The sequence below is a fragment of the Natator depressus genome, chromosome 3 (assembly GCF_965152275.1).
Source record: "Natator depressus isolate rNatDep1 chromosome 3, rNatDep2.hap1, whole genome shotgun sequence".
Lineage (NCBI taxonomy): Eukaryota > Metazoa > Chordata > Testudines > Cheloniidae > Natator > Natator depressus.
Genome location: NC_134236.1, coordinates 91,693,838 through 91,721,568, shown reverse-complemented (window position 1 = coordinate 91,721,568; position 27,731 = coordinate 91,693,838). Strand labels below are relative to the sequence as shown.

Sequence of the window (27,731 nt, the reverse complement as noted above, 5' to 3'; positions counted from 1 at the left end):
TATTATTTATTTTTATGTAGAAATTTCAGAATTGAAATGTTTGTTTTTATATATATATATATATATATATATAGCATGTTCAGCAGGGGTGTGTGCAGGAATAAAAATTGACCCCTTTTGGGGTGACAAGTTCTGTGTTTTCCTCCCTGCAGCCCCAGGGCCGGAGGAGCTCCCCACCCATGCTCAACCCCTCATGTGGTACCAGTGCCCCCCTCTTGACCAATCTTTGTTGCCTGCTCTGCTCACTGCCACACTACTATTGGTTAGGAGGATTGTCACTCCGTATTGTCTCCGCAGAAAATTGGTGGAGGCAGAGAAGAGGGTGGGGTGGGTGAGCTCTGGAGAATGCAGGCTCCTGGCAGAGGGGAGGGATCTGGCTGCCCAGTGCTGTAGCTAAGAGCTCTGCGTGGGCATGCACTGCAGTACAAAACATGGGGGGCAGGTGTCTTTCCCTCCCCCTCCACCCCCAGACCCGGGGTTGGAGGGCTTTCTCTCCCCCTGGGGCCAGAGGAGTTCTGTGCCCCAACCTATTACACGGATGGAGAGGCTGTGCCCCTGCTTGCCCCAGTTTGTGCATGCCCCTGATGCTAAGTGTTAAGCATGTAGTACAACGTGTTACATGGACATTGGACTTGACCTTCACAGCATCACTGATCCTTTACAGCTCTATTTTCTCCTCCATAGTGTGCGTGTACACACTTGCACAGCTCTTTTGCTGATCAGCCTGCTTCCTTGTCTTCACAGGATGTCTGGTGAATCAGGGATGGTTGTTGACAGTGAGAGAGAATGGCAGTAGCTAGCAGAACTTGGCTGTTTCATTGCAGAATCTTAGCGTAACTCAATTATTTTAACCTAAATAAAGGGAATAATTGTTTGTGGTTTAATTTGAGAATGTCATAAGTGGCTTATTTCAAATACATTGCCTGTATGTATGAGGTTCAGAGAGAGAGAGAGAGAAATTTGGAATTTGTGGTGACTGATTGTTTAACTAGAGGAACCAAAAAAAAATGCACATTTCAAAAAGGGAGCACTTCAAATTGTTTCCTCTGCAAAATTTAATAAATATATTGCAAACAATATAATGGATAGAAATTCATTTTTTCTTGAAAATTTATTATTTCATATTTGGAGACTAAGTATGATTGATATGTGGCTGAGGGAATTTTTAAACCTGCTTTAATTAAAAATTTCAGTGCAGTCTTAATTATAGAGTTGCTACTGATATCTCTGTAATATGCAAACAATCAAAAATATTTTTCCCGCATTTAAGAGAGTCTCTACAGCCTACCACTTATGTCGGCAAAAGTATGTCGCTCAGGGGTATGGGGGGAAAAAAAACATTCCTGAGCGACATAAGTTTCGCTGGCATAAGTGGTAGTGTACCGAGCGGTATGTCAGAAGCTCTCCCACCGACGTAGCTACTGCTGCTCGTTTGGAGTGGTTTAATTATGTTGATGGGAGAGCTCTTGCCTGTCAGCATAGAGCAGCTAAGAGAGATCTTACAGTGGCACAGCTACACTGGTACAGATGTGTCGCTGTAATATCTCTAGTGTAGACATAGCCTAAATAGAAATCTTGGCAACTTTGACAGTGTTTAGATGAAAACATTCCCCTGAAACACTGGCAACCCAAAAGAAAAAATAATAGTGAAACTGGCCAGTGTACACCATTTTCATTGTCCTAACTTTGCAACATTCACAGAAAGGAAACAAATGTTTTTTATATGGGTTTCAGATTTATCAGTTCTAATAACTCTGTTTCATGGAATGTGTTTTTAATATGACTGTGTCCCATTAAGAGATTACTAGAGGATATGCCTGCTGCTTTAGCATTTCGTCCTGAGTTTGACATTTGATCAGTATTGCTGGCACAGCTTGTGTTGCGTTTATTTACTTGATAAATCTTTTTTTTCCCAGATCATTCAACGTCAAGTGGTACTTCCTTGTTTAAGCCCAGCCGATCACTGGTCTCTATTCCCACTGCCCATGTGATGCCGTCTAATGCCAGCTCTTCACTTTCCAAACACAGGGAAGCTCTGAAGTCTGACTGCTCACAATGGAGTACAAACCTTTTACGGTCAGGAGGAAGTCGAAATCTGGACATAGTGGACAACTCTCTTGACATGAAGGATGTGAGGCCTGTAAGGAAATGGTCATCCTTGTCTAAACTCAGCACACCAGATAGCTGCAGTCAGGATGAAAGTGTCCTTTCAGGGGACTCCAGGTCTAGTACTGACAGATCAGGGAGAGACAAGACCATGTCACCACAATTAAGAACAAATGGGCCAAGTTGTTTGCATAATAGCATGGAGTTGCTAAAAGTTGAGGACAAAGAAACTGGGAAAAAACGATCTTCTACGTTGGATTGCAAATACAAATTTGAAAGTTGCAGCAAAGAAGACTTTGGTGTTTCAGACACCTCAAATAGGAGACATGTCTTTGACATGACCTACAGTGCCTTACCTGAAAGCAAGCCCAACTCAGCCAGCTGTGAGGCTTTTGGGCATCGATATGCAACGCTGGGGCAGCAGGCTATGAACGGAGTACCCATTCAGCCTTCAGTGAGGACTCAGATGTGGCTTACAGAACAGTTGCATGCAAATCCTCTGGACTGTAGGACTGCTGAAGAGACATATGGTTTGGCAGCTTGGCAACTGCAGCAGCTTGAAGATCTTACAACGGGAAATGAGCACCCGATGCAGGTAAGAAGAGAAATTTGGTGTTTGCTGCCATCAGGTGGGCAGCAAGAGACACCGCATCCAGCATGTTTTTATGAAATGTTTCAGGTGGGGAAAGTATTCTTATCTCATCCAGTGCTATTGTTGGTTTTTAAACTTTTAAGCTGTTTGTATAATTTAATGAAAAACTGACTGCACTAGAGCTTCATTATTATCTGAGTGCCAGCAAAGTGTGCTCCAGTTAATTTACAGCTCCTGGCAGTTAATTATACCAGACAATTTACCCAATCTCTATGAGAGCAGCATCTATACTTTCTGCAACTGTGTAATATATAGGGTATATCTAGTCACATTTTTGTGTCATTTTAAAAGAACCTTCAGTTGAAATGGTGTGATATATGCTTGAATGGACTTTATAATCTGAATTGATTTATAAGGAAGCACCATTTCTTTTTTACTTGAAACAGATTCATAGTAGACAGTGACCCTCACATACTGCAAGGTTAGTTACTTCATAAATGTTCCTAATAGCCTCATTTATAAACCACACTCTGATTATTAGTGTTGACATGTTATAACTTCTGTTTTTCTAAAAAAATCTAAGCATTCAAGATTGTCCCCCTCTATTTTGTATGAAGGTAAAATTTAACATGGTTTAACAAAAATAAAGCATTACATATATTACAATTATTATTTCAAAACATATCCATTTATATGCATGTCTGTTTGCAAATACTGCCGTCAACACAGCTCAGAATAATTTGTGTTCAAGGGCAGAACAAGGACAGGGAAAACAAACAACAGTTTTTATCACTTTGGCTAAGCTCAGTGATGCTTCTGCTCTTCTAATTTTCAAGATTGTAACAAATCTAAGACACGATTTTGTTTAAAACCTTTTTTATGTTGTCTTTAAAATTTTTTGGAGTCCATTTCTCTCCAACTGTTTAAAAATTCAGTTCCCTTTATCAGGCTATAGCTTTAGGGGAAGTGTTCCGAACTGTCATGCGGGAGACCAGCATTTGATTGCTGAGTTACTTAGCCCTAGTCTACACTACAAATTTATGTTGGGCTTCTCCCATCGGCATATTTACCAAGAGGTGGAGTACCTAAGGCGACGGGAGAAGCTCTCCCATCAGCATAGGTACTGTCTTCACTAAGCACTACAGCCGTGCAGATGCACTGCTCTAAGTGTAGACAAGTCCTTACTCTGACATTTGTGGCTAGCATAGGGTGGGAATGCTGAGGAACTGTGCACAATTGTTTGGAGTACAGTGGGAGCATTGCTTAACAACAGCAGGAGCATTTATGCAGCTGATTAATGAGTGATGTCTATAGATCACATTTCAAAGCCTACCTGGTCTCCTTCAAGTGAAAGGTTGGGGTTGTGGCTCACATGAGGAACACTTGAAGAATGGGGAAATGTGGGTAGGGGAGCGTTTGCAATGGCTCAAAGCCTTTTAGAAGCAATGTAGCAGTGTTTGAAGGAGGGAGAACAGTTTCCTTCTTTTAACACTTCAATGAGAACTTGGTGCTGTTTTAAAATCATCTTATTGCAACAACCTTAAAATGTTTCTGCAATAAAATTTATTTATTTGTAATGCTTTTTACATATTGAATACTGTCCAAACAGCAGAATCTCCTGAAATTGATTTGCTACTGTTTCTGAAATTTAAAAAATCTTATAAAGTTACTTTTATTTAAAAAAAAATAGTAAAGCAGTGATACTGTGTACAATACAATAACAGGATGATAAACTTTATTTTCCTTTTCAGAGTAAGGAATTTCATTTCATGACACTAGAGATCATTTTTGCTGACGGTGACAATCTTTTAACAGTGGAATAAGAAATGTGCCATCTGCTTGGAAGTATGTGTACTAATTGAAATGCAGTAATTTTCAGAACAGGCAGAGAGAACCCACATACGCTGTTTCTACACTAAAGAAAACACAAAATTATAACCAAATTTATCTTTGACTAAGAATGTAGATAGAACAATGATAACTTGCCCTGAACATTACATCAGAAAGTATGTGCAGAAAAGTTGGCCGATTAAACACATTCTGTACTCAACTTCAGGCTATGTGGAAAGCATCTTTATATTGAAACTGTAAAAAAAATAAAATTAAAAAAGAGTGAAGTGGATCAACAGATTATATCTTCTTCAAAGGAGATGCATATTGCTTTGAAGAGATTACAAGATATTCTCCTGAAGCTATAATATCTACATGTGTTGTGAAACAAATTTCAGGGGAGGTTACTAGTTTCTAAGTGTGTCTGTGATATTCTGTAACATCATGGGAGTGTTCTTGAGGTTGCGTTCACCAACATGTGCTGTTTTGAGGGCATGTCTATCATCAAATCCTTTAAGGTGTAAACAGACCTTCAAGAAGCAGATATTTTTTTAAACATAAGGTTGTTTTCTTAGTGAACTAGAAAGATTCACACACTATTCTCCTGCCATCAGGCATTACGCTTAGTTATTCCCTACTTATGCCTAATGTTCCAGCACACAAAAATCCCATTTTTTAGGTAACTTTTTCCACAGGAAAGTGCTGCAGGATTAGGGCAAAATTTTAGCCTCAGATGCACGACCAAGGCTCCCATTGATTTAATTGGAAATCAGGCATAAAATTTGGAGTGGAGAATATGCCCCATAAGGCTGTGAAAGGTTTGACCACGAGTATTTGTGAATAGTAGTTTCTCAAACCTTGATACTGTTGATATAGAGCTGAATGCTGTACAGCAGCACTAGAAATAAGATTTAAAATGAAAATACTTTGTCTTGAAAACTGCAGGAGAGCATACAGTAAGAAATGTTTCAGAAAGTTGCAAACCTGTGTATTAGTACTATGTACGAGGTGTCTTTGGAAGAATTATACCTTCCTTCTCTTTTAATATACAGTATGTTTGTATACTTGGTGAGAAGAGGCTTCTTTAGACTACCCTGACTTGCATCTGACTCTAGTATTGATATAATAGGTGGAAGCCATGGTGGCTTTAGCAGGGGTTCATGGGTTGAGTTGGACCCACAGAAATCTTGAAACCAAGGATGCAGAAACATCCTGCAGGAATAACTGGAGGAGCCATGTTTGCTCCTTTGCACAAGAAACCACATGCAGCTCCATAGGCTGAGTCCTGCATCATGGTGCTACCATTCCTGGCCACATCACTGCATGAAGAGGTCAGAGCTACAGAGGCCCAAAGGGAACTCTGGGGTGGGGTTGGTTCTCCAGGCACTTTGTGGGGCAGGGTTGGGTGCTGGCTCATGCTGGCTTTCTCCCCATTCTGAGCAGCTGGGTTTGGATGATGAGTGGAGCCCCCTCCCCCACCATTTCCTGGGCAGGGTCTCACTGCCTTGAGTAAACTGGGACTGGCCCCAGGGCAGCTGTGTGCAGTGAAGCTGGCCCTATGCTGAGGCCAGGCCTATGTCCTCACCACACACCCAGCAGCCACCCCCAGCGCTCTCATGGTATCATGCTCTTTTCGTGTTTGTTTTTTTGTTTTGTTTCATACTGCAGTTACACCTGAGTTTAGTAATTCATCTGGGAGGCTACATCTGTGCTGGATGGAAGTTACTTAGTAGTCTGGCTTTCCCCTTAATTTGTCTGTTTGCCATCTTCCATTAACGAGGTGCTTAACCCATATCTCTGTTTAAAGTACGCATAGGTTAATATTAGAGCTGTTCGGGAAATGAGATTTTCGTCATTTGGAAAATTTAGACAATTCAGAATTGATTTGCATTCCAAATCAGAATGGAAAGTCAAAATATCAAAACATTTTGCAAACCAAAATATTTCATCTTGTGAATGGGAAGTATTCAACTAAATGTCTATATTTCTGAGCAAAACAAACTGACATGTTGAAACGACACCAGCACTCTCTTCCGATGGACATTTTGAAATGAGAAAAGTAGTTTCATTTTGAAATGTCAACTCATAATATTTTTACCGTGGTCCCATCTGTTCAAAAAATTGAAGTCTTTTCTCAAAATCAACATTTCTCCACAGAAAACTTTCAATTTTTAATTAAATGGTATTTTCAGAGAGAATTTTTCGTGCTAAAAACTTCAGTCTCTTTTAGTTTAATCAACATTCATTGTTGTACCTCACTGAAGTTGCTTTTTATATACTGTTCATTGCGAAGTAGGTAGTCTTGGGATTTGACAACTAGGGATTCATCTTAATACAATAAATGGTTTTGAATATGTGCTGATGGCTGATGTGTAAATCCAATCCTGACCATTTTTGATTATTAAAAATATTATGCCTCTGTTTGCTGCAGAAGACGTGTTACTCCCAGTAGCTCATACAAATTTATATTCTGTATTTTAAAGATGTATGTTTTACTATCTGTCTCAAACTTGTGTAGTGTCACTGTTTAGTTGATAAACAGTTGTTGCATTCCTCCCCAGAGGTAGCTACACATTAGCCCAGGATGGTGAGATTCTTGTATGCTTTGTTTGTAAAGTGATTTGGGATAAAGAGTGAAATATAAATACAACCCACAGAGTCACCGTTTTTTGTTTTTGTTTTTTTTTCTCCAAATTGTCTCTCTTGGTAGCTGTAGTTTATATATACACAGTACCTTCTAAAGCTGTCTACGCAGCATACCTGTGAATAGGCATGTCATTAGAAAATTATAGCATGGTGGTTCCTTTTGACTGCAGTGGGCTTTTTGTTTGGATTTGGTATACTTCATGTTATCGTAATGTCTGCACAGTGAGACTCTAAAAGGGTTAATTGAAACATTAAACAAGCATTGCTATAATTTAGATCTCTTGTATATGAATGTACAGACATTTTATAACAGCAGAATATCCTCCAAAATATCAAACAAAATGTGATAAAGTGCTTATAATGAAGTAGCTGGGTAACTTTTTGTCTTTGAAACATACATTGACAATCAATACAGAAATTGACAATAGAGTATCAACATAGAATAGCTATTGACTTTACAGCTTGTTGCTATAGATGTGTTTTTTGTTTTTTTTTTTTTATTTTTGGAAAGGCTGTTTAAATATCTATTGCACATACGTCATTCGTAGACAAGTGTGAAAAGCTTTAATTGTAAGTATCCAGTCCTTCCCATCTACTATTGCATGAAACTTTCAGAAAACTTCAGAGACTGAAGTAGAGTATGGAGACTTGATAGTGTTTTTTCTGTTTTATATTACCTCGTTGTTGCTCAAAATTTTAAGCTTAACAGCTGGTGGTTGGTGAAATTCTTTCAATACTGATGCATAATAGAACTGCTTGCTGGTTTTTTGTTTTTGTTTTTTCAAATGCTGCAGTGGATGGTACGCCTTTTAAAAAGCTGCAGTTAATATTGTTTTATATTTGAACATGCATGACAAATCCTGTAACCAGCTGGTGGGGTTTGCTTTTGAATAGCCACAACAGCATTTTTGTTTTTCTTTTCTGTATGTAATCTGATACTTGCCATCAATCAGCTTCAGGCATCTCTCTTGTCCTTTTTTTCAGGCCTGTGTTTCAGTTTTCTTCAGAGAGGCCTCTCTATGAAGATTTCATTTTTTGTTATTTCTGTTATCCTCTTTGCAGAACTTGTGCTCCTAGGAGACTGCCACCTTTGATTCTTAGTTGTTTAAGTACAAGTAATCAGTTTATTATACCAGTGGCAAGAGAACTGTGTATTCTTAGATACAGTGTCCTTTTGTAGCCAGCATGGAACTATACACTTTTCTTAGCATTTGGCAAGTATGTTGATTGTTTTGCTTTTAAGCTATTTTGCTGTAGAGTAGATACATGAGCATGTAATATTCTTACAGTTTATAGACCCTTCTCTAGCTTATGCAGTCTTTACATCTTATGTTCAGATAGTTTGAAGTGTTAAGTTATCATTGCAAAAACAGAACCTCAAGGAGATTCACATGAGTTTAACAAGGATAAACATGAGCACCAGAACCATAACAATAAGCAGGAAATTAAGTAGCAAGTTGAGGCCTCTGTTGTTAGCAAGATCCATACTCTGCACTAGTCTGACCTCTTGTGCTTGCAGCTGAATTCTTGATTGTAGCTTCTGCTGGTTCAGTTGCAGTAGTAAGAAATTGGGATTCGCATGTATTTCATCCTGTTCTTAGTTTTCTACCTGTCCTCAGTTTTTGCCACCTAAGAGAAAATTGTTTGTTCACAATAACTAATAACTTATACTCTTATGACTGGTAATGTTAATCCTCTACTTTCTGCGAAGAGCAGCTAGTTTGGAAAGATAACTTGTTTGACTTACTGATATCTCCTATTTTGCTACTGCTCTTCTAAGGAACAGACCCATAGTAGAAGAAATGGGGATTATGTAGCAATTTTATTTAAAAACAAAAAATGGGTGTGGTACTGTCCAGGCAAGGCTCTTGTCAAGGTCATTTATGGAATGTATGGGTAATAAGTAATGGGGCTGAAACTTCCTTTAAGGCCCATTATATTTCAAAAACCTGGAAGCTTAAAACTTTTTGGAAGAACACTAAAGTTTCAAAAAATGTAAAATTTCCTAACGTGGGTCAAATGCATCTTTGCAAATAGGGAAATTTCCTGCCCTTCTAAGGTTTTCAGCATTGTGTGGCACAGCGAGCAACACCCTCTTATTTTTGCCAGCAATGTGTTATATAAGATTTATTGCAGCCTTGCAAAAGCCTTATTAAGAGCCTCGTTTGAGTTGGCACAGGCTACATCTTTACTGCTTTTAATAAACATATACGCAATAGTTTATTTAAAAATGTAATAACTTAGCAATTGTAAAAACAAAACATTAAACAAATAAGACTGCTCAACGCTATGTACTAAATCGGGGTGGGCAAACTTTTTGGCCCAAGGGCCACATCTGGGTATATAAATTGTATGGTGGGACATGAATGCCCACAAAATTGGTGGCTTGGGTGCGGGATGGGATGAGGGCTCTGGGGTGGGGTCAGGAATGAGGAGTTCAGTGTGCAAGAGGGGGCTCCAGACTGATGCAGGGGGGGATGTGAGGGCTCTGGCTGGGGGTGTGGGCTTGGGGTGGGGCCTGGGATGAGGGGCTGGAAGTCCAGAAGGGTGCTCTGGGCTGGGACTGAGGGGTTCAGCAGGCAGGAGGGGGGATTAGGGCTGGGGCAGGGGATTGGGGCACGGGAGGGGGTCAGAGGTGCAGGCTCTGGAAAGCGCTTACCTCAAGCAGCTCCCAGAAGCCACGACATGTCCCGCCTCCGGCTCTGTGCACTGCCCTGTCCGCAGGCATTGTCCCACAGCTCCCATTGGCTGGGGTTCCTGGCCAATGGGAGCTGCGGGGGCAGTGCTTGGGGCAGGGGCAGTGTGTGGAGCTCCCTGGCTTCCCCTACACGTAGGAGCTGGAGTGGGGCATGCTGCTGCTTCTGGGAGCCGCGCGGAGTGGGGCAAGCCCCTGACCCCGCTCCCTGGCTGGAGCGCAGAGTGGGGCAAGCCCCTTACCCCGCTCCCCGGCGGGAGCTTGAGGGCCGGATTAAAACTTCTGGAGGGCTGGATGCAGCCCCTGGGCTGTAGTTTGCCCACCTCTGTACTAAATGCTGCTAAAACTTCATTTAGATGGCAAGCCATTTGGGGGGAGGGGGGGGGATTGTTTATGGTTGTCAAATACATAAAGCTAGTACCTTTTTGGCATTTTTGTACCTTTTAAAAATAGTGATCTGATTTTTATAAAATAAAGTATGTGTAAGAGTTATGGTCCGGATATTAAAAAGAAATATTTGAGCCTCGTTTAAACCATTACAAATACTTTAGGTGATTGTTTAATGAGAACACTGATCTTGACAAAAGTCTCTATACGTATGCCATCATACTTCGTTTTTCCACTGTGGACATAAAAATATGTTGCCGTACCTCCTTCTGCTCCCAAGAAATGCATTTTAATTTACTGGTTTTAATGACAAGCTTTTTATTTATTTATATATATAGAGAGAGAGAGAGAGAGAGTTCCACTACTACCTACAGCATTGCTAAAGTATGACATCTTTAAAAACGTGAAACTCCATTACAAACTTTAGGGATGGGGCAGACTGAAGATACAAAACGCTACATAGAAATGTGATTATCCGTGTTTTTCAGACCATTTACAAACATTTTCTGACTTAAGAGCTAGTCTCGTAAGTACTATTTAGTGAGAATATGAATATCAGAATCTGGCACCAACATGCCACAGGCCGAATTCATTGTGTGTGTGTAAATAGCTATGTGCATATTGGTGCATCCACAAGTAGGTGGAGCCTGGCTTACACCAGACACCCATGCACTGTGGATTATTCTGCATTGTGAGACAGTGGTGGTTATGCACCTTTGCAAGAACAGTGTCATTTAGTCCTTTTCCACATTAGGTCCGTCTCTCCCCCCCCCCCCCCCCCCAAGATTTCCCATTGATGGCTCCCCTAGTGGCAACAACAGCCACTGGCAGAACTAGCCTAGAAAAGGTGAAAGTACTGGTGCCCTTTTTAACTATCCAAGGTTTAACTGCCTCATGGTTTAGACTTGCTCTGAGCAGAACATATAATGCTGAAATGGGTCAGATCTTCAGCAGGTGTAAAACGGTACATCAGTTTACACCAGCTGATGATCTGGCCTAAAGGCTGTAAACAGGGAATCTTACTATATAGTTTTTTAAAAAAGCATAATTCTGATCCTGACTAAATTCTTTCCTGGGATGGAACTTCTGCTGATTATAGTGGAGTCATGCTAGAGTTAAGAGTTACTGACTCTTGAGTTTTTCTTTTCTTTTTTTTTTTTGGAGGGCTGATCCAAGATTATTGCTATATTTTTTTTTTCTCCTTACCTATGTGTAAGACAAACTAGTAAAAAAATTAGGTAGTGTGCAGTAAAGCAATGGCAATCAATTGAGTACAGAAATGAAAACTCCCCAAATCAAAAGCCACCTAAGGTATTTGGAATTCTTATTCTTACAGAGTGAACTGTAGTGCCGTTTAATTAAACTCACTAGATTGCTTGTATACCCTGAGTGAATTAAATCTATTTAAAATTCATTTAGGCATAATAAAGTAAGCAAATAGCGCTAGTCAAAACAAACAGCACTACAAAGAATAAAAAATTCTTACATTGCTTAGTTCTTTCACATGACTTTATATAAGTAGTTAGAATTAACTCTTCTAAACTGGAGTGTATTTGAACACTCCTTGCTTTTGTATTAATATTTTATCTTCAAATGTTGATTTTAATAAGTAGAAGTACAATAAAATGCTTATTTTAAAGGTCCGATAACTATACAAAGAGAAAGGTCTTATGTACCCAAATTTGAAAAAAAAAGTTTCATTTATCTTTGGATTCCACTGATATTTACGGTATAAAGTATGATAGAAATGTTATCGTATTTTCTTCATATCAACAGAATCCCAAGACACACATGTATACATTATAGATTTACATTGGTTCAAAATGCTAATAGTGTTTTCAGTTTCTTAAATTCATTTTTTCTTGTTTAAGGTTTTTTGACTCTTGTTTAAGGTTTTTTGAATTTGTATGAGGAAAATTCTATTTGTACTGGGTTTGCCTTCTAATATAAAAAACTGACTCCTCTGAAGCCTGTTATCCCAACAAGGAGTTCCCTGAATGTATGAGTTCCTCTTGAGGGCAAACTAAAACTGGAAACCCTATATCCAAAAAAAATCAAAAAGACTTGTAGCTTTGGCTTTTCCCACTTCTTCTGAAGGGACATCCCAACATGTTACAGGCAGATCTTTTAAATAGTTACTATACAGTTACTAGAATCTCCTCACGAATTTGGTGGGGCAGAATTGAAAGATGTGGAATAGAACATAAGATCACTTAAACATTGTAATTATGAAGAATAGTCTTATATTCACATTAAATTGTATGTGATAGCACATCTTTGTTTTTAAATTCATTGAAATTCTACCTAGACATTTCAATAAACAATTTTTAAATAACAGTACCAGTTCTTGCAAGTAAGAATTATAAGGGTATTTGTTTCAAACTGTACTCCACTGCATTTACAGTTTCACCAAAAATAAGGCATTCGTGCTTGGTTTTAACAGCGGGACTAGGCTGAGGGGACACACATGCTTTTATGTGATCCTAGTATTTATAAACGCCTTTTGAAACAGGGATTCTTTTACCAGTCTTCAGTGGTGCATTCAGGATTCTGATATGTGCTTGAGATGCAAGAGGCAGTATTGACTACTGTCTTTCAAAACAAAGGAAGTTGAAAGATAGCTGAATCCATCAGTGCCTGAATTGGCCAATGTATAGAAGCTATCTTTTTATTGCCTGTAGTTACCAACTTCATTCTATCCTTCTGCTGACCTGTGTATCCATCTGCTTTTTCTAGGTAGGGCATCACCTTAATATGGGTATGCTGGCTTGTCAATTTCTAGTGACTTTCAGTATGAAACTGATATTTAACTTCAGTATTTCAAAGTCTTGCTGAACCAAATAGACTTCAATTGAAGGTTTTGCTCTTGAGAGATCAATAAATTCTCGAATTCAGAAGTTCTCAAACTCTTTTATTGTGCGACCTATCTGTTAATAGGTCATTATGCAAACTGCTTCCCTTCCTATCCAGGATAATGTGGGCCACCTCCTTTGCAATCACACAATGTCCCTTTGGAAAACTGGTACTGGGAAAATATTTGTGTGTTTAGCTGTTCCTTAATGTGCTTTGACTGCTGGAAACAAGAAGAGCTAGCACTGTGTGAACTGCCAGCTCTCTGCAGACCATTAGCAAGAGCTCCATAGACTGCCATGATCCATGGACTAGTTTGGGAACCACTGCTTTATTTTGTTCTTGATGCCTGCAAAATATACCTTCCCTGGAAAAAGGTATGGTATAAAATTTACAACATGACAGATGGGTAGCTTTTCATTCTAGACAATCACATTAGAAACCCATCCCTAGTCATCAGCTAGCTGGGAGCAGGCCTATGTTGTGTTTTTCTGACCGATTTCTGACCATCTTGATCTCACTAGAAGGTGAATTTGGTTAAATACTATACTGATGAGCTGCCTCAAATAGAAAGGGTTTGGATAAGCAGTGAGTTACCTTTAAAAGAAAAGCATTATTTTTTCTTGTACTGTATCCAGCTTGGGTAAGTTTTGATCAGAATAATGGAAATGACCTGGCTGCAGAATAAAAAACCCAAATTTACTTTTACTTTATTATACCAAACACAAAAGCCTCTCTGACATAGATAAATGCTGAATTTCCTGTATTCAAGTTTCCTAATGTAAAGGAAATTGCATTTCTTTGTGCAAATTATGGTACATGTAAAGTGCGGTAGATAATAATAATTTGCTGCTAAAGGTATGTAAAACCAAAAGGATCTTGAGATCTCAAGGCTAGGGTTCCCAGCCCTCTTGGTTTCCCCAGGAGTCTGCTGGATTCAGGCTCTATCTCCCGGAGGCTACTGAAGCCAAACCAGGAGATTTTAAGCGCTAAAAGTCCGGCAGCTCAGGGGGGCTAATGCAGGTCTTTCTGCCTGCCCTGGCCCCAGGCCACTCCCAGAAGCGGCTGGCATGACCCTGCGGGGGCGGGTGGGGTCTCCAGGTGCTGCCTGTGCCCTGAGCTCTGACTCCACAACTCCCATTGGTCTGGAAATGTGGCCAGTGGGAGCTGTGGGGGTGGTGCCTGCAGGCAGAGGCAGTGCATGGAGCCCCCTGCTGTCCCACAGGGGCCGCAGGGATGTGCTGGCCGCTTCCGGGAGTGGCGCGCAGAGGGACCAGCGTACGGACCCCGTAGCCTTGCTTACCTCGGGTGGCTCCCGGTCGGTGGCGCAGCAGGGCTAAGTCAGGCTCCGCCCCCACAGCTCTCATTGGCCGCACTTCATGACCAGCGGGAGCTGCAGAGTTGGCACTCGGGGTGTCGGCAGTGCGCAGAGACCCCTGCCCTCCTCCAGGGCCGCAGGGACGTGCCAGCCACTTTCAGGAGCAGCAGGGAGCCTGCTGCCTGAGGTAAGTGCTGCCCGGCTGGAGTCTGCACCCCTTCCCCCCCACACACACCCTAATCCCCTGCCCCAGGCCTGAGCCCCTTCCTGCACCCAGACTCCCTCCCCGAGTTTGCACCCTGCTCCCCTTCCTCCCCCCCCCACCCCAGGCTCATCCCCAGCCCAGAGCCTGCATCCCCTCCCACATCCCAACTCCCTGCCCCAGCCCAGTGAAAGTGAGTGAGGGTGGGGGTGAGCGAGCAACAGAGAGAGTGGGGAAATGGAGTGAGCAGGATGGGGCCTCAGAGAAGGGGAGGGGCAGGGGTGTTTGGGTTTGTGTGAATAGACAATTGGCAACCCTACTCAAGGCACACTTTTGGCTGCTGCTTGTTTTGTTAGCCAACTGAACATGAGTGAATGCTGTTCTCTTAATAGGGTGGTTGGTTCTTGATATACCTTGAAAAGCAAATTAAAACTCTCTTTGCAAATGCCAGTTTGCTTCAATACACACATCTTTTTAAAACTGAGTCACAAGTCACGTGAAAAGATATCAGACAGAATTGAAGTTTTGGTATTACTTTTCTTCCCATTAATCAGTCCTAAATCCCTTCCTCAAATAGGAAAAAAGACAATTTTATATCTGGGAAAAGGTTTCTTTAAAATAGCTTCTACTTCATTTTTCAGGGTTCTAGTCATAAACTATTAGAGCAAGTTAAATAATTTCAATCAACAGTGTAACATTGTAGCATCTTGAAGTGGAACAGAAAATTTTCTGGAACACGTTGAAATCTAAATGTGCCTGTGCATCATTTTGGATTGATCTGGGCTTCTGTAAGATATTAAAATATATATCCAATATCTAAAAAGATTTACAGTGAAATTTTTAAAGCATGCAGGCCCAAAAGAGAGAGGTGATTTGTTTTTAATATTGTAGTTGACTTGGCTGAAACACTAATTGAATAACACAATTTATGCCCTTCCTTACTTCCATGAAAAAGGCACAAATTTTCCAACATTCACATGAGATGCCTCTTAGCAAGGTGAACAAACAAGTTACCTCATGGACAGCTTCGTACCAGTAGGTTTTAAATCACTGTTCAATACAGAAGAGCTTTTTAATGTGTTTACAATGGCTAGTCCGAAAATGGTGCCGTGGGGTTGACGAGACTGTTTTAGTCCAACTGCTTGACCTGCTCACATGGGTGTTCTTGCCTTGGGAGTTTCTTGTTTAGTTCTTTTTTTTCCCTTTTGTTCTGGCTTTCTTATAGGATAGTGCAATGGGAAGCAAAGATGCTGTGGAACTTCAGAGAAGCATCACAAGGATACAGATAAGCAAGAGGCATATTAAAATAAGACAAAAATTTATAAAGAGCTCCTGGAGCTTTTGGCGTGTGTGTGGGTTCACCTCAATAGTTGAGGCTCTCCTCATGGCAGAGCGAGTTATGTGCTGAACCTTCTCCATGGCAACAGGAAAGCAGAGAGCACAAGTCAGGTTTTAGAAGAAGTGCAGGTAAAAAACAGAAGTTGTCAGGAACAGTGCAAAGTGGTTATTATCTTCTGTTTTTGGTTTAGAGAATCTGTGTGGAGCTGGGAAAGCAGGAAAGTGAAGAGTTAGAAACACAAAAGTAAAGTGTTTTGATCAGTGCAAGTGCAGATTGTATTCGTTATAATAGTGCCTGAAAGAAAAAGTGAAGTTACTTTCCACAGTCTGCTACACATTATTTTCACTTACACAAAAAAAAAAAAAAAAAAAAAAAAATTTCAAGACAGATAAGACTTAATGGAATTGCACATGCAACCTTATGAGTGAGTTATTGAGTGCCTGCAAATCCGAGGTGCAGGCCCATTATGAGATGGAACTTGTGGATGCTCAGCACTTCTCAGAATCGGTCCAGCAGGGCCTAATCTGATTCCCTTCAGAGTCCATGCAAAGATTCCCCTTGTCTTCAGTGGGAGTTGGTTCTGGCCAATTAAGAGGCAGGATGGTCTTGTGGATAAAAGCCACAGAACATGGAGTCAGGAAATTCTGATTCTATTTCTGGCTGTGTCACTGACTACTTATGTGACCTTGGACAAATCATTTAGCTTCTCAATGCCTCATTTTGGAGGGGGAGCGGAAAAACTAGTCTTGTTAATGTATTTTCTTTCCAAGTAGAAAGAATTTCAAGTGTAAGCAAATGCTGTGGCAGCATCTAATACGTATCAGTGATATGGGGAATTTCTAGTAAAATTATCTTGAAGGACTGGCAGTCTGAGACATGAGATTTTTCTTCTCTGAAAGTACTAACGTGCACTAAAAATTTCATGCCCAAAGGCAGAGAGATGATGCTGCAATAAATGCATGGGAAAATACAACTTTTTAATTTGTTAGTGATAGATAGTGTTGCTTGAAGTGCTTTTTATAAGAAATAAAGAGATAGGGATGCAGTGCTTTTAGGAATGCAAGTTATATTGAATTTTAAAAAAAAATAAATCCCCAGAACACGCTGTAAGCTCTTCAGGGCAAGGGGCTGTCCTTTTGTTATGTGTCTGTTCAGGACCTAGTACAATGAGGGCTTGATCCATGGCTGGGGCTGCTAGGCACTACAACAATACAAGTAATTGATGATAATGATGGTAACTGCAATCTGCCCTTGGATAAATACATTTATTCACCATAAATTTTTCTCCTAGCAGAGAATTTGCCTCTCTGTTTATATTACATTTATCTCTATGCATGCAGTGTAGCTGTAGCCTTATCGGTCCCAGGATATTACAGAGACACGGCGGGTGAGGTAATCGCTTTTATTGGACCAACTTCTGTTGGTGAGAGAGACAAGCTTTCAAGCCATACAGAGCTCTTCTTCAGCTCTGGGAAAGGTTCTCCCAGTGTCACAATAAAATGCAAGGTGGAACAGATTGTTTAGCATAAGCAGTTACCAGATATTGTAAGGGACCATTCCAGGCTGCCAACTACTTATGCCAAACCAGTGATTCTCAAACTTTTGTACTGGTGACCCCTTTCACATAGCAAGCCTCTGAGTGTGACCCCCCCCTTTATAAAATTAAAAACACTTGTTTATATATTTAACACCATTATAAATGCTGGAGGCAAAGCAGGGTTTGGGGTGGAGGCTGGCAGCTCATGACTCCCCACATAATAGCCTCACAACCCCCTGACTGGTCCCAACCCCCAGTTTGAGAACCCCTGTGCTAAACAATCAGTTCCACCTTGCATTTTGCTGTGTTTCTGGGAGCATAAGAAGGGCTCTGTGTAGCTTGAAAGCTTGTCGCTTACCAGCAGAAGTTGGTCCAATAAAAGATATTACCTTGCCTGCCTTGTCTCTCTCTGTGGCAGATATACTTTCTCTACTCCTGACCCAAATAAGTTTATTCATAATAGCTATATTTTAAGATACATAGACTCCTGCCATCGCATCCACGTAGAGTGAGGGAAGACAAATCCTTAGCAGTGACCATCCCACAAATGGCATCATAATTGCTGTGTGAACCGTCCTGACTGTAAAAGGGGGTAAATGGAGAGCAGCATAAAGAGGCTTTCGTTACACATGGATGCTTCCAGATCCATGAGCTTGCTTGCCGATCTGGCTAAAAGGATTCATAAGAAATATCATAAAGTGAACTTCATGAAAACTGTCAACCTATCTTTTTTCTCTTCTCAAAAATCTGTCCACAGGAGAGGAGGAGAAGGGGCTGTTAGTTCATATCCACTATTATTGTATGCCGTGACAGGGATCTGTTTTCAGCATCGAAGACTTAAATAGCATTTCAAAAACTGACACAAAAATCAAATTGCACCTAGATATATTAATAGCTTTGGTTGGTTGAATGTGGTGACATCTTTTCCTAAACTTAGATTCTACAATTTTGGTATATGACATCGAGAGCTTATTTTTAGTTGCCACTTTAATTTTTCAGCTTAGTTTGACTCTAGATAGATGAAAGCAGGTATAGCATAAAGACTTAAAGTACTTGCCCGGCATATTCTATTCAGTTATTTGTCTGGTCTGTGTCTCTCTTGTGTAAGTGCAGTAAAAGCAAGACAGACGTGCCAGAATTCTCAGATGACTTGACTGAAAGTTTATCCATTCGCCTAGCCTAATAGGGGCTGAGATACACTAAAATGTTTATTCTGTTCCAGATGAGGTATGATAGTTCAAGCACTAACCTGTTTATACTGACACAAACAAGTTTGTTCAAGCAGTGCATAAGTTGACACTTCAGACGACCATATTTGCTGGGAATTACTTCATCACAACCTTCTGTGCTATTATTTAATGGCCACCAAAATTCAGAGAAGGCCCATCCTTTAGTACGGTCATATTAAAAAAAGTTAATGGTGATTTTTTTTTTTAAACCTTTGGAAGGAGAGAGGAAATGTTGTTAGTGAAATAGTCATTGGGCTTGATTCTCATATACCACTCTGGCTGTGTAAAGGAGCCTTAAAGTGAGATAGTGGCATAAATGAAAATAGGTACCTTTGTGTTTAAAAGATTCATATTTTGAATGCTCTGGAAGAACCAGATGTAAGGAGTTCAGAATTCAGTAATTAGTGTTGCTGTGCTAGAGAACCTGTGTGAAGTTCTTAAAGAAGCACCAGCAGGGTTTCAGAAGCAATTTTGAGTGCTCCTGTCTTCTCCCTACCTAACATGTCTCTGTTTGGGAGAGGTTTTCTCATCTACATATAGATCTATATGTCTAGACTTCAATACGTGTTTTGCTACAAGGTGCTTGGTTTCAGCTAGCAAATGCACATTTTGCTTGTTAATCTTCCCTGGGTGTGCATTAAGAGAAATAGACTCATTAACACAGCTGTGTGTGGATAACAAACAAGGTCAAAAGGCACAGTCCAATATTATATCACGAAGAATCATTTAATTAAAATGAAGGCCTATTCTTGCCATATATCATAACAGCATAGAAATGCCCAAGTTTAGATCACTGGTGCTAATGTTTTAGGTCAATACTATGATGAAGCCTTGCACACACAAAAATGTATCTCAAAAGCCAAAAGTGGGAGTTTCAGCAGGAGGGCAAATTATATTTGAGTTCTTATGTGCCAAGTGCTATTGTGTCATGTGCAGTACTCTCCTGCGTTGCCCAAGAAACAAACCTTTGGCTCAGTCATTCAATGGGTGTGTTCACTCATCTGGAAGAGATGTAGTGTCCACACTTCATCGTTTCAGGAAAAGGCCACATTGCCGATCCTACATGTGTGTAAAGGTTACTTTATAGTTGCTGTCTTAGAGTGGTTCAACAGATCAGTGACTGTTCTCCTAGCTGACAAGTAATTATTGTAGTGATTGCGTGTGGTTATTTTTATCCATTTCTGAGTACCCTTCATACTGAGAGGAGGTATGTGAACAAAGTTCAAAACTGTAGGCCAAATGCATTCCAGGTATAAGTATATTGACTTCACTTGGGTCACACAGGATAAATTTGGCTCCATTGGAAACAGTGATTTTAGACACAGTTTACTCATTTCCTGTCATATGTTTACTAAATGTGGAGTTATATCTGTGAAATAAAAGGGATTTGACATGCATGCATGATTTACTATCTTTCCATAAAACCAAACTAACTTGTGGCATGGAATAGTAAGACAGGCACAGGAAATGAACAGTAAGTAATGAAGTATTTCACAGTAATTTCATTTTGGTAGCATGGCACAAAAAGCAGTAATCCTAGTTGCTTCCTTTTGAAAATGAACAATTTAGTGACCATCAGTACCACAGAGCAAAAATGCTAGTGAGTTATGCGATCTGTGGTTTATGTATATTTTTGGAAGCTATTATCTAAAATAATCCAGCATACAACATACTTTTGGATTAATTGTTGTTCCTCTGGTCTTTCTACATGAAATCCCATTAATCCTAGTTGAGATGAGATGCTCTCTATAAATTCAGGTGAGGAAGAACTAAAAGGTCACGGTTTGACAGTGGGAACTCAGCACCTCAAAAGCAAAAGAGAGCTAGTTAAGTATCTAGGATTAAACACTGAACATTAGCTGTGGGAGTGTAGTTCTGGAGCCCCCGATTACAGTTAGATGCGCAACGTGCAGATCCAAGAGTAAGATTGAGAATACGATTTGCTACTCTGCTCATGCATAGAAATCTACAGGCAGTGCAGAGATCTGCCTGTTGATATTCCCTCCCTGACAGGATTTTGCTCTATTTATAGTTCCTTAAAAATATGTCTAATTCCAGCATATGTAACCTCCTTTTCAGCCAGTGACTGTATTGATCCATTTAATTTTTGAAAACCTACTATGTCCTTCTGAAGTCTCCTTTTTTTCAGTCTAGGAAGAAGGGGGAACATTAACTCATTAGACCACTAGAGGTCCTGTGTCTACTGTTTATGCTCCAGTTAGTTCAATAAAACAAGTGTTTATAAAAAAAAAAACAGGACTAGATCATAGGTGGTGGGTGCTGGAGAGGCTCATAATGGCATCAAGCAATTTTCTGAAGTGGAGCAATGCTCTGCCAATGGTCCACTGGTTCTTTGGTCACTAGCTGGATGTCTGTATATCCACCCACAGCATAAGAGCTTTCCTGTATCGCTATTCAAGTCTTGTAGAACCTCTGGTCGGAATTCTTTCTTGTTCTGATTCAAGTGTTTCAACTAGAGAAGAGTTCTGATCAAAGCAGGCCACTGTAGGAAAGGACTAGCACTGTGGGCACAATAAGTTGTTCCCACACCATGAGAAGGGCAGTCATCTGATGGGAGCAACCTGAACATCAAAAAAGGGAAGCTGAACTGGGGAAAGAGAATGGATAGAACTGTGTAAAGGATGGAGACTAGAGAAAAATAGATGTCATGGTAGGGGGAGATGGAACACAGAAATAGAGTATGGGGAGAGGAGAAATGGAGCGGGAGATCAAAGGGATGAAGGGGCCAAAAATCTACAGAGAGGGAAAGAGAAACAAGGGGAAAGGCGGGTGTAAAGAAACAAGAAGAGACAAACTGAAGCTGGAATACAGAAAACAGTTCATGAAACAGTAGACTGAATCCATCTTGCCAGAAATAGCAAGGACCAAATTTTTAAAATTGTTTGGGGTCGCTTTTTGTTATACATTGTTCTTACACTTTGATTTAATGATGGATGAAGGGGATACTTAATTTTTATATTTACACACACACACACACACACACACACATATATATAATAGTCTTCTGATGATAATATTGGAAGATCTTAACTGAATTTTCCTGCCTGGTATTAAGAATCTTTTGTGCAATGGCATTTAAATCAGACTAATGGATTCAGTGGTTAAGATGTCATAAAACAGGCTAAGTTCAGCTATTTCGTTGGCCATTTTAAGGGGCTCGGTGAATTCCCCCCACTACCCTCCTTATTCTGATTGATTTTGCTGCTGCTGTTGTTCTAGAGGCAAAATAGCTATCAATGAGAGAGAGCTTCTTCCTAAATCATAAGTTGCTGAGGACCAACAGAGGCTAAAGTCTAAATATTACACTGATTGGGTCCTATAAATAGCTAACAGATATATATTTTAATGTAATTACTCACTCAATGTCTGCAACAGTTCTAGCTGTGCATACATAGCTTAGATTCTTGTTTCTGAAAGTCACCCAGCATGTCTCGTATGGCTATACTGATCATCATTTAATAAAATTAGTAATGATATTGGTATGATATTGAGTCGTCATACTCATGATATGATATTGAGTCATTAGAATGGTTTTGTGGTTGACTCAAATCTGAGTTAAATTCCTAGCTCTGCCATAGACTTCCTGTGTGATCTTGGGCAAGTCACTCAATCTCTCTATGTATCAATTCCCAAACTTAAAAACTAGGGAATAATACCACTTGCTTTTTTCCAACTTGTTTGTTTGACTTGTCAGTTTAGACCAGCAGGTCTTTGGGAATGGAGCTCTCTTAATGTGTGCATGTACAGCATCTAGTACAGTGGGTCTCCAGTCTCAGCTGGGGTTCTAATTGCTCCTGTAGGACTAATAATTGATAACAGAAATAGAAAGCACGTAAGTGAAAATAGAATTGAGGCAAAGATAAAGCAATGAGAAACCATTTTTCCTTCATAATCTTCTTAAGAATGGTTTTGGGATAGGGTAGGGGGTGAATTCAAGTGGTTAAAAAGTGATTTGATGTGCGGACAAGTCCCCAAAAGCATACATATATCACTGACTCTGTTTTCCAAAGCTTGGTCCTCAACTGGCATACATTTATTGTTGGATCAAATGCCATTAAAAACAAACAAAACAAGGTGTTTATTCCTATGTGGATGTGTTGGGAGCATTTGTCACTTGCTGCTGATCTAAAAGGTACAGTAATAAGCACATTTTTGCTCTCTGTAATTATGGGCCCATCTTAATGAGCTTCACATTTACCGCTAATCCTACATTGAGGAAGTTCTGCAGGAAAGCTAGGAATAGAACAAGAAATAAAGTTCTATTGGAACTCCTTGCCAGAGGATGTTGTGAAGGCCAAGACCATAACAGGGTTTAAAAAAAAACTAGATAAATTCATGGAGGATAAGTCCATCAATGGCTATTAGCCAGGCTGGGCAGGAATGATGTCCTTAGCCTCTATTTGCCAGAAGCTGGGAATGAGCGACTGGAGAGGGATCACTTGATGATTACCTGTTCTGTTCATTCACTCTGGGGCACCTGGTGCTGGCCAGTCGGAAGACAGGATACTGGGCTAGATGGACCTTTCGTCTGACCCAGTAGGGCCTTTCTTATGTTCTAAAGCATCCGAAGTAACAAATTTTAGAGCAATGATCTACTACGTAGGCTGTAACTTGTCTCTAGACATTTATGAAACACTCATTAATTTTTCCTTCTGCAGTATTTACAAAACTGTCTCTAAATATTAATGAGGAATCAGACAATTAAACAAAGAGAGAGTTGCTGTTAACTGTAAGTCAAATGTAGAATATTACATCTGTTTAAAAACATTGTTTTCATTATATCACCAGTACTTTTGTTGTTACTCAGCATTCTTGGACATCTACAAAATGTGTTATTACCCATGCAAGCTTTGGGATTATGTAGAGATGATAGTCACATTCTAACCTAATGTAAATCAGCATAACTCCATTGAAGCCAGTGGAGCTATATTAATTTACATCAGACAAGAATCTCACCTGATATAGCCATGGATGTATTTTTATAAAGAATCTAATAATACAGGGCAGCTAAGTGCTAGTGCTCTGTTTGTTTGTGTGTGTGTGTGTGTGTGTGTGTGTGTGTATTATATACACAGTATAATAACTCAAATTTCTTGTTTATTTCTTAAATATAATTACTGTAACTTAGTTTGAGCAAATCCCTATCTTTGTATGAAAAGACAAAATATTTGGTTTTAAATAAAAATATTTAAAAGGAAAATAAAATGCTGTTACCTAAATATCCCGAGACAAATGCCTCTTGCAGGCAAAATGAGAAGTACTACTGCTTCCTTCTGGAAACAACTCCTATAACAGAATTACATAGTCTTCAACTAGTTATATGATGCAAAGTTCACCATATGAACATCAAAGTGTTCCAGGAATAGAGTTTTAACAGTTCCCTGTTCGCACATGGATGATGCATCCAAATACAAATATCTGGGTATATTCTTGATGAATACATTGCACACACAATGTTAATGGAATTGCATGCAGGCACTCCTAAGAGTGTTGGGAGAATATACTTCTAAATACAAAATATACAGTAGAACTCTCTGGTATTCATGGATCTTATCCTAAAATGTAAACATGCATATATGAGGTATATATCGATAGAAATACAGTGCTACTCTTAGAACAGATATAGGTTTAGAATGTACTTAGTCCATTTTTGTGTTTTGCAGTCTCCTGACGTCTTAAAAAAATGATAGATTTCTCCCTCTTATTTAGGAAAATTCTTATCAGATTCCTAGACTCATGCAGTCATGGTTCTTTGGATTTCTTAACAAAATAAATTAACATGAAAATACAAAAACAAATGTAAGAAATGACAAAAAAAAGTTTCTGTTGACCAGGCATGGTCCCGTCTTTTACTCATTTCCTTTAATTAATAAAGTGTATTTTTGCTCTATATGTTCATTATAAAAGGGTCAGATTTTAAATAGCTAAAACTTTTTCATGTGGGTTTTTTTTGTTTGTTTTGTACAGTGCCCAAACACTTGATGGATGGAAGGATACTTTATTTATAAAAATTACTTTTGATGTTTGAGAATCTTAGCTGTATTTTCCTGCTAGGTATTAAGAATCTTTTGTGCCAATGTATTTCAATGAGACTAATGGATTCAGAGGCTAGTGTAGCCTAAAAAAAGGTTTTAAGTTTAGGTTATATTGGCCATCAGAAAAAAAAAAGAAACCTTAAAAAGATTTCAGAACTGAGACATAGTACATTAAAATTTGAATACTGCAAAATGACTAAGGATCAGCATTTTAACCCTTCTTTATAATCAAAATAGGGGTCTCTATATATCACAGGTTAATTTAAAAAATGTCTCTGTGCTATATAAGTGAATCCGTTTTTCTGACTTAAGAATAGGAAGGTGAACTTTCCTTATGTTGGGTTGCTAGTGGGCAACTAAACCAAAAGTAGAAACCCTCAAAACCAAAAAACAGTGATGTAAACTCTTGAATTAAAACTTACTTTTTGATGAGAACAGAAAAATTCAGTTTGAATTTTAAAACAAAAGCAACAATAGCCAACAAAAACCTGAGTAGAGGTATGGGAGAAATCAGTAAGACTTCTGGTGGTGTGATGTTTGCTTAACCCATTCCCCAAGGAAAATATAGCTTCATATTAAAAAGAAGCTGATGATTTTTAAAAACAAAACTACCATCCTGTTTTTTCCATTGCACTATTTTTTTGGCTTGGAACAGTCGTGCCTAAAATCTCTCTACTTTTTAAAAAAGCAGCTGTAAGGGTTGGGTTTTATTTTAAATAAGCATTTATAATACAGACTGCTAATTTTGCATAGAGCGGTTTAGTTTGGAAAACTAAAATATAATTGTAATAAGAAGAGATCCCTTACCTCTGCTGATGATTGTTAGTGAATTATAGGATAATGTGTTCTGAGCTGTGGGAAACTTTGCCTGGACTTCTCTGGCAACTTGTCTGAGTCTGTCACCAAGTTTGTAGGAACAATTGAAGAAGGTGGAGGGAAAAAATAACAAAAGTTTGAGGCAGGGCTCATGATGTCATGCAGGAATTCAGAAGTTGTGATTGGTTACAACATGGCCTTCCAATACAGGGAAGTTGCTCATCTAAACTCATTGTAGCAGTAATGTTAGCACTGGGGAAATGGGTTTGTTTTTGTTTTTGCCACATTCTTTAAGAAAGTGGACAGGAGGAAAGCAGTCTGCATGGCCATGAACTGAAGAACCTGAGCAGTGATATGATCCAGTGTTTGGAAACGTGGAGATGAGGCTGCATGCAAATATGTAGTATTTTTAGTAACTTATATAAGATTGTGATTAATTAAGAAAACGCTAGAAAATTCTTCAAGATGGTGAATTTGCTACAACAATGATGAAATATTTTCCCATAATAAAAATCCCCCTTTGACTATTTTGCTTTCATATTAATTCTTTTTTTTATGGGTCTTGAGCATCTTCACAAGCTTTGAACCATTTTCATTTGTTAAAAGGGGTTTACTAAGCTATGTGGTGTGTATCGCTTTTAGTGTGGTTATGCACCTGACTGCTATCCTCTTTACGTCACAGTATGAGTATCCCTATTGTGTTCTCCAAAACTTTCCTTCCCTACCCCAGAGGAACTGATGCAGTTTGTGCTTCATTTCAAGATCTCCACACCCACAGACTTGATGTGGGGCAGGATTTTGCCCCAGATAAACTGAGATGCTTTTAGCTCTCCGCATATACTTAAAATAGTTACTTCTCTTGCCCTGTACCTCAAACCAAATTATATTGTGGTCAGATATGATCATTTTTTATAAGAAAGCACAGAGCGGATTTGGCAATATAGTAAACAGAGGAAGATATGCTCCCTGCTCTATAAACCATGCAGCTTAAATAGACAGAACACAAACCAGACACACAATAATGTGCTGAGAGAAGGATTCTGTCTTGCTGCATTTTTTAAAAATATAGTGTTTGCATTACTTTTTTTGCACTGTTTTGATGAGCTTCTCTTGACTTTACCCTTAGTTAAGTGAAGTCAGATCCTCTAAAACTGTTACAATAACTTTAACACAACCAGAGCTTGAAGCTTTTATCCTAATATAGTATATTTGGCAGTTTTCTATTGCCCTTTAGTATCAGGAACAGAAAATTTAAGGTTACATGTTTCAGTTTAAAGTTAATTGAATGTCTCCTCAGTGAATGGTGGTGGTTTTTTACTTGTGCTTAAGGCCTCATAATTCACTTGTAGTGGCAATGTTAGTATTATGGATCTCTGACATCTCAGGAGATATGTATGTGCCCTTTATAAAGGAAAGCATCTTATATTTAACACAGGATGCGCTCCTGCAAAAAGTTCATTTACCATTGATGGGTACATTATGGCGCTGCTCTTTTACTTGAGGCAAAATGAACCACTTTTAGCAAAAGTACTTTCTTTAACTTAGTCAGCTGCTTCAATTCTGACTTTAAAGTGAAATGTCCACTGTTAAAATGATTAGTGTTTGACTACAACACCCAGCATAACATTAACTATAATTTAAATCCATCCCTTGTACAGATGGGCATAGCAAAAGTGGTGTTTTGCACTTATTCATTCCCAGATTTTTAACTTGTCTTTGTTGATTTTGCTGTATTGGTCTGTTACTGCCACTTTAGGGGTGTGTCTGTGTATGCTTCATAAGGATTGTTTTTTTCATATATGGTGTTGTGACATGTTGTTGGGAAGAAAAAAATTGTCTTCAATCTAGTAGTTTCATCTGTTTTATTAAAATTTGATACTTTTCTTGTTTTGTTTAATTTATGACCAGGAAATAAATGAGAGAGTAGTACAAACAATTAAAAGGTGCCTTCAGAGGAATTTAATGAATCTCCTCTGTGTATTTCTAAAACCATTTTAGGACTCTCTACTCCAGAACCATTTAAAATATCTGAATACATAGTACAGTTTCAGACTAAGTGAATGCTATGAGTATACCCACTGTGAATCTTGTGTCGATCATACCGATTGTAGACCGATTGGTTTTAGAT

At 39.3% G+C, this 27,731-nt stretch overlaps 2 protein-coding genes across 6 annotated transcripts in view; one reads left to right on the top strand and one right to left on the bottom strand.

Annotated features, from left to right (window-relative positions):
- Positions 1 to 27,731, top strand: part of CEP85L (centrosomal protein 85L) — a 177,743-nt gene that overhangs the window by 79,843 nt on the left and 70,169 nt on the right. For both annotated transcript variants that reach the window (XM_074948308.1, XM_074948307.1), the window contains exon 3: positions 1,917 to 2,701. In XM_074948308.1, coding sequence (XP_074804409.1) covers positions 1,917 to 2,701 — 785 coding nt within the window. The remainder of the gene's footprint in view (positions 1 to 1,916; positions 2,702 to 27,731) is intronic.
- On the bottom strand, positions 6,167 to 25,906 carry PLN (phospholamban). 4 transcript variants are annotated; one of them, XR_012638820.1, is made up of 4 exons: positions 25,595 to 25,884; positions 23,967 to 24,038; positions 13,704 to 13,783; positions 6,167 to 8,803 (listed from the first exon to the last, which is right to left on the bottom strand). XR_012638820.1 is itself a non-coding variant. In XM_074948305.1 (3 exons), exon 3 carries the CDS (start codon positions 16,043 to 16,045, stop codon positions 15,887 to 15,889), a length of 159 nt encoding a protein of 52 aa, XP_074804406.1. In that variant the 5' UTR covers positions 16,046 to 16,170; positions 23,967 to 24,038; positions 25,595 to 25,888; the 3' UTR covers positions 14,818 to 15,886. The 4 variants fall into 4 exon arrangements, 2 of the variants coding, with proteins under 2 accessions (XP_074804406.1, XP_074804407.1); XR_012638819.1 differs by lacking the exon at positions 13,704 to 13,783 and having other exon boundaries at positions 25,595 to 25,783; XM_074948305.1 differs by lacking the exons at positions 6,167 to 8,803; positions 13,704 to 13,783 and adding an exon at positions 14,818 to 16,170 and having other exon boundaries at positions 25,595 to 25,888.

Coding starts and splice junctions, on each gene's coding strand:
- PLN (XM_074948306.1), bottom strand. CDS start 16,045: ATGGAGAAGGTTCAGCACATAACTCGCTCTGCCATGAGGAGAGCCTCA.